This window comes from Prosopis cineraria, unplaced genomic scaffold, assembly GCF_029017545.1.
Source record: "Prosopis cineraria cultivar Desert tree isolate PC_DT_omini unplaced genomic scaffold, ASM2901754v1 PC5, whole genome shotgun sequence".
Taxonomy (NCBI): Eukaryota; Viridiplantae; Streptophyta; class Magnoliopsida; order Fabales; family Fabaceae; genus Prosopis; species Prosopis cineraria.
Window position 1 is genome coordinate 4280839 of NW_026555336.1, and position 7534 is coordinate 4288372.

Consider the following 7534-nt stretch of genomic DNA (forward strand, 5'->3'; position numbering starts at 1 on the left):
ACCGAAAGCACATAAGAATGAACCATGAGCACGAGTCCCTTAAAACCACTTTATCCTACCATTGCCATTGCCAACAGGAGAAAATTTATGAATTCTAAAGTATCTTGGTTCAAATGATCTCAATATTTTATTCTTAGAGAATTTGATAATGCACTTATTTCAAGTAATCTATTGAAAGGTTGATTCAATGTTTTTTTTTTTTTTAAGGGTGGAGAATTTGGTATCTTAGCTTACATTGCATCAAGGTAAGAAGATTTAATGGAAGTTTAAACTAATCTAAATAGAACTAAAACATGACCTTTTTGGATGCCTACTATTTTTCCAGAACTTAAACTTGATATCCCTTTCCGATTAAACCAAGCATCTGGTTCTCTTTTTCAAGTCTACTGGGTTGATTATCTATCAATAATCATTTTCAAATATGAAGGTATAAAATTTTCTCTTCAAAATCATCTTTTATTTATTTGTTTTTAATTCTTGATTTTCAACACACGCGTATTGTCTCTTTCATTTATGGTGGATCGCAATCACAAATTTAAAAAAACTCTAGGGGGTATAAGCAAAGCCGCGTCAGATCACAAGACAGGCATTCTGCTCCAGCTCATGGTCATGTGGGAATAAATTCCACTGCCAAACTTTTGAAGCAAAACATTTTTATAGGCGTCTCTATTTGTACACGAAAACGAACCAAATTATCAAAAGGGGCAGGACCACCTAAAAATCCTTACCCTCCAGGTTCCACACTTTCAATCCAACAAAAACGGAACAAGGATAAAATTTCACAGTTAACTGCGGGCAATACTGGTATTACACTAAATGGGTTAAGTAAGTAAACGTGTCATATTCATTCCAAACAGATAGAGCTACATCACAAGCCGTATTATACCAGGAAAATTCTAAGAATTAAAGGACAAATATTGTATATGATAGTTTTGGAAAGAGTGGAAAGGTGGTTTGTTTGCGGCTTGTTTTTTGTTGGTTGAGAGTGAGGGGGTGTCATGGGCTGAATAGTGCGTTCAAGTTCCAACTTCTGCAATGCTCTGTAAGGCTGGCCTCCATTGCCCCCCACCACCACCAAATTGTCTTCCCACAGCTTTGTGACTGTCGCTGCTGCTGCGGTTACTGCCATTGCTTCCCATTCGGTGAATCTCCTGTTCCACCTGACACACATAAAATGAAGGCCACTCATGGCTATGCAATTGGATAGATAGAGAGCATAGAGAGGCTGAATGCAAACAAGAAAACGACATCTCATTTTGATACACCATCCATATGAATATGAATAGCTTGCAGAGCAGTGGCACAACTTTAAGTGACATGGTTATGCTCTATCTTGTCTTCTTTTATTTACTTTCAAGGTTTTATCTTTCATGTGATTGGCATGTTCATCTGTTTTTCTTTGGTGGTAAAAAGATTAATGAAATAATGTGATTTACACCATTCATATCAATAGATTAATGCGTTATGTAGCGAGTAATGACATAATCAGATGACAGAAAATTTGAAACTAACTGTAAATGAAACATAACTTCCAAGAGAATTCCAACTTGAATTGATATCTTTGACAAGAAGCAGCCTCGCTATCATATGTGATTAGCTCGAAGGTGGTCCTGATGTCCCTTTACAAATTAGGTAGTGCTCATGAAGTGGAAAGTGTGAAGAAACTTAGAAAGTGATAAAGTAACCAAATAAAAACGATTATAGCATTATCCTTTGGATATTGGAGCATGCACCGTCTGTTTGGCGTACGATTCTAGCTTACTCCCTCCCCTGCCTTCCTATTGTAATATTTTCTAATGGTTGAACATTTTTATTCCTAGTCCTATTAATGAATCTTCTAGAAAATAGTAAAAATAAGTGAATGTAACTGCTGTTAAGAGAAAATTGAGATCTTTGAATGGTTTTTTTTTTTTTTTGCTTTTAAAAATGGAACGATATTTTCTTAATATATGTAAAAATGTTAAAAACACCTTGTACTTAGGACATGAAAGAGTATTATCCTAGAAGTCAAAACGTTGTCATGACAGTGAGGTAATTAGAGCGCAAATCATGTACCTAGGAAAGCTTGCAACGAAAATCTACTATTTTTCTTTTATTATCACGACAGCAAAGTTTTAATATCACACAATAAAAAAATAAAATTCATGGTCTAGTTTAATAGCTTGTCGTCATGAAATCTGAAGGATAACATTAAATCCATTTTAGATAGCCATGCTAGATATCAAACAGCTCTGCACAAATCAAAACAATCATTGCATGCACTCGCAATGATTCTTGTCCTTAAAAGTAAAAGAATATGTATAAGCATGATCCTGATGTATCCGAATCAATGTGAATAGGAAGGACGCAACAAAAATCTCTTCCACATTCGTGATGTGATTACTTATTCTTTCAAATTTGACTAAACACAAGGTTGAAGGAAATAAAAAGATCAGCCAATATTCATCCAAAAAAAAAAAATGATCAGCCAATAGATTCGTATTTAAACAAAAATATCAGGTTCTCCGTTCTTTGCACAGAAGATAATATTTTCTATAAATTTACGCTCTGAAAAAAGACCCAAGGTGAAAGTCCAAGTAAAGATGCTTTTCATTGTGCAACGTGATTCCTTCCCCCTACCACACTCTGTCAGTACTCAAATCACTAACTAAACAATTCTTAGGCCCAAAAAAAGAATCGATCAGTTCTAGGCAAAATGCTTAACCTCAATTATTAATACTACATCATTGGAATGAAATATATGTTCGAGTATTTATGTGATTTAGGTTAGCATTATTCAATTTGAAAATTCAAACAGAGCACCAAGTAAAATTTACCTTCATGGGAGCGAAATCAGTTCTCGAACTCGGACTTGGATTTGGAGCTCTGGAGTCTCTGTGCTTGATGTGTGCGCCAAGACCGCCTCTGTCCTTCAGCAATTTCCCGAGTTTAACGCATTTCTTTGCAGACAAGTCCTTCAATACATCTGCGGATCCAGAAACTTTTGAGTTAAAGGGGGAACACAGAGACAAAGAAAAGCTACACCAGAACAATACAGTAGTAGCAACATTAGGCACCTTCAAAACTGATCAAGCGATAAACCTGGCCCATAAGCAAAGTATCGTCGGGTCGGAGAAGTTTGAGCTGCTTCAATGGCGCGCCATTCTCGGACTTAAGAGTGGGCGAGGTAACAACGAGAGCAACGTAGTGACCAGGATTGGAGTCCATCACGTGGTGAGCGCTCACCGACCAATAAATCCTCTCGATCTTATTTCCCGGATGCTGAATCACAACCGTCGCCGCTTCCGCTGCCTGACAATTCCCCATTATCGGAACTCAAGTGGATCGCAGCACACCTATGCTGATCAGTAGAATATCTATAGCGATGAATACGCTTCAGTTCAAGCGTTCCGTTACGTTCTAGCAGGGAAGACGCTTGAGAGGCATGCACTATTCTAAGCAGTTAAGTGGAAACTGTCCCTTATGGAAGAACAGCGACGCCTGAAAAAATAGAGAGAGTGAGACAGAGAGAGATCAGCTTACGAGGGGGAGAGAGAGAGCGTGAGCTTTAAATGAATCTGACGCTCTTCCACGTTCACTGACGCACGCCAAGAATCAAGGGAGGCCTGCTGGATGTGACCAAGGGTGTTGCCGCTAACCGAGAAATTATTGATATGAACCTTCTAACAAGTAATGGTCGGTTCCGTTGAGTTTGAAAATCGGAGCTAAGCTTGAGAAGATTGTGGACGTGAAGGGATTGAAGTCTGAGGGAATGATATTATATGATGGAGGAGGGAAGTGAGGGTCGTGTTGAAGAGGATGGGTACAAAAGGGACAGTCGTTTTGAAGAGTTGTGACTTCTTGTGAGGGCTCTTGGATTTGGATCTGCATATCGCTGTGTTTGCACTCTATATAGAAAAAGAAACGTCGACGTGGCCTGTGGGGCCTCTTCTCTCTCTTAGTTGGTAAAATGTTTAAACCAATTTAGCCTTCTCTTGTCTCAATTCTTTTGGTGTCATGCTTCTGTAAGAAACGTAATAAACGTAATGGAAGTCTAATACTCTGCGGCTTCCCAGTCTGGCACTTATCCACCAGAGCTACGACCACCACCTCATGGCTAGTGCGGGAAATCATCACATCGATACCTGGTTTTGGAATATTTAGAGATCAGTGTCGTCTCATCTTAAAATCCTTCGACGTTCTTTTTTACCAACGCTTTCCAATCTACATATCTTTTATTTGGCAGTAAACCAGGGTGTCCAAAGCCGAATCTCCCACTAATTCAAATCAAGTCATCAGATTAAAATTCTTTTCAATGAAAGCTCTATCACCAAAACATTTCTAAAACTTGAAATCAAGATCTCTAATTAAACACTTAAGCTAATACAACTTTCTTTACCGGTTAAATCAAACATTTGTTGGTTAAATTTATATATACACATAACATAAAAGATCATCAACATTCTTGAATGTAAATATAAAAGATGCCCAGAACTATTTGGTTAGGTTCAGTGACATGAACCTTACCATTGATACAAAGTATTTTGGATTCAATCCTCGTGTAGCCCAAAAAAGGAGGGGATTAAAAACAATTAGGTGTGGTTGGTGGGTGTGTGAGTTTAGATAGGCTTTTTGTTGTATGATAGGAGATTTAAATTTAATCATTGTACTTAATACAAGTACTAAGTGTATGTAATATTTAAACAGCTAAAATTTTAATTAATGATTTTAAATTTATATTTCACTTAAAATTAATTAATGAATGAATTTATATTCCACTTAAAATTAATAATTTTAATAATTTAGATGTCACATATACTTTACTAAATACAGTGATCAAATTTAACTATACTTATAGGTGAGTGAGTGATACATATGTTTCTTGTGAGAGGGGTTAGGTAGGGACGGAGAAAGAAATGTAATATACAAGATGTATCCATTATTATTCATGATTCTGAAAGGTTTATTTTTTAAATTAGTGTGCCATTCATGGCCAATCTTATGTTTCTTGATTTTATATCATTGTCGTGACTTTATTATATTGCTGTCCTTCGGGGAAAACCATTCTCAAGGTAATAAGACAAAATGAGGCATCAACTTAACGTGTTCTGCATGCTGATAAGTATCTAATGTGTTTCATATTATGTTATTTACTTATTTAGTTTCTTCCTTTGCTTTAATTTCTTCCCTTTTCCTTTATCCTTTTTTTTTTTTAAGTTGTGACTCGCCGGAGGGCGCAACTGAGCGTTGTGGAGACGTCGTTTTATTATTAGAATTTTGCTTAGGCCTTTTCGTCAGATGCTGTTTTTGTATTGCCTTCGAAAAATAATAATAATACCAAATCAATTACTAAATTATTAATTAAAAAATGAAAAGGCAGGGCCAGCAGGCAGCCCACGATAACGTGGTATTAGACTACTAGCTTGCTGGTCAAACATGGTATAAATTGTGTTAGTTAAAATTCACTTCCCTTAACTATCCGTTTTTTGTTTAGCACAATAACTCCACTAGCAAATTTGTGGTCGATGCCTAATTAGTAGTTATAGATTTATAGTCCCTGTCATTGTGCTAATTCTACTGAAATTTCACAAATCTACGGGCATTTTTCAAAATATACTCAAATTTTTGTAAGAAAAATATCATTTGCTTTGAAAATAAAGGAGATATCGTTAAAATTTTAATCAAATAATTTTTATTTTTTTAAAATATGCTATTTTTGAAAATAAAAATTCTATAATTTTTGCAAAATTTTAAAAATTTGAATAATTCACTTTAGTTTATATTAATATTAAAAAAAGTGATCTTACAACATGTGCTGTTGACAATGGTTAAAGTCTTAAACATGTATCTATTACTTTAAATTTTATTAATTATTTTTGGTGAAAAACAAGATAAAGACCGAAGATATTAATTTTTTCAAGTTTTTAAAGGCAAAATAACCTTTTTCCGCACTCATTTAACCTTTAACTTTTATTCTTTTCATTTGATCAAAACTTCTTTTTTTGGTACAATGATCAAAACTTTTTTTTTTATAGACTGATCAGTGATCAAAACTAATTAATGCTATATGCACCCGAATTTGACAGGAGAAACAAAAAGGATTTTAATAAAATTGGAAAACTGGAGCTCAACTTTGTAGGCCCCAGCACTACTTAGTTCCGAGGCCATCAAATGTGTGTTGTCATCCAATACCATCATTGGGCTTTGCCATTTTTTTAATTGTAAGACTAAGGACCAAATGACCTTTTTTTCCATGTATAGGCCCAAAGGAATGTGATCTATGCTAGGGCTCTCATATGGATGAATGGGACTAGAGCTGGTAATGGGATACTATATATAGGCTTTGGATAATTGGATACAACATAAGCCCAATAGGAATGAGGGGGCGAAAAACCAATTTTAACCTCGAACCTTTACCCGTCTTTATTCCCTTTATAGACAAGTATTTAAGTTCATCTTATGAAAAAATTGAAGGGATAAAAAAGAGGAGATACGAGCCATTTCTACCTTGTAAGTTTGGTATGAATATATCACATTTGTTGTCATTCATCTCTTTAAATCAATATAATGAACGTATATAATATCAAAATTTATAATGCCAAGCAACATGCAAGAGCAACTAGTTTTTTTGTTTGAAAATAAGAGTATACCTAGTTGAACCAAGTCAATGGAGGTGATATGCTTGTTATTGCTTATGGAAGTCAATATATATGGAGGAAAATATACTAGAAATTAAAAAATCAATCTAGAAGGTGATATTATTTTCATCAACGCCTAACTAGTCATTGAAAACCTCAAATTGAAAGCAAATGGAAACACCATCAGGAGTTCTGCAAACAAAGACATCCACAGTTTAGGTAGATAGATCCTTCTTCAAGTAAGATGGGTTCAACTAGATGTGAATGGATCAATGAATCAAAGTGGTAAAATTACATCATGTCACTTAATACCTTACCCAGAAAAAAAAATTAAAAAAGCTAGTCAATTATATCATTGAAATAGAAACTCATATAATCTCTAAGCACTTTGCTCAAGTGGATGAAAATTCTTGAAGGTCTTAAACTTAGTTAACATATAAGATTAAGAAAACTTCAAATGTATCGCAACTCTATAAAAGTTTTAATTGAGAAAAAATTTGAATAACCACCAATTGATAAATGCTTGTGATGAAATGAAGAAACTTTTGACGCAAGACTAGATGATTACAAGTCATCATATTCTCAGAAAAGTTAATACTTACACCAATTGATTGTTGGGGGCATTTTCAAGATGATGGACTTTACTCCCATAGATTATAGGAACGTATGGTCTGATGTTTATGACAAGGTCATTGCTACTTGTAACTAAATTTTCTTAATATTGTACAGCTTAGCATAATAACATTTTACTTTCTTTTTTTTTTTCTTTTGGGAAAAAAAAAAGTAGAGCGTTCAACTGTATAAGTGTGTTTGATCTATATACTCAAGGGCGGAACTAGGTGTATATCAACCTTTCCATCCTTGTACAAACTGTTAGGGGTTCAGTTGTTTGAGGGTAGTAAAAAATAATTTTTCTA

General features: G+C 34.8%; 1 protein-coding gene across 3 annotated transcripts; it reads right to left on the reverse strand.

Moving 5' to 3' along the window:
• Window positions 1-777: 777 nt before the first annotated feature.
• On the reverse strand, window positions 778-3868 carry LOC129312205 (uncharacterized). 3 transcript variants are annotated; one of them, XM_054954837.1, is made up of 4 exons: window positions 3587-3868; window positions 3057-3480; window positions 2817-2965; window positions 778-1160 (listed from the first exon to the last, which is right to left on the reverse strand). In XM_054954837.1, exons 2-4 carry the CDS (start codon window positions 3304-3306, stop codon window positions 1017-1019), a joined length of 543 nt encoding a protein of 180 aa, XP_054810812.1. In that variant the 5' UTR covers window positions 3307-3480; window positions 3587-3868; the 3' UTR covers window positions 778-1016. The 3 variants fall into 3 exon arrangements, with proteins under 3 accessions (XP_054810812.1, XP_054810811.1, XP_054810810.1); XM_054954836.1 differs by having other exon boundaries at window positions 3563-3868; XM_054954835.1 differs by having other exon boundaries at window positions 3057-3868.
• Between the last annotated feature and the right edge of the window lie 3666 nt (window positions 3869-7534).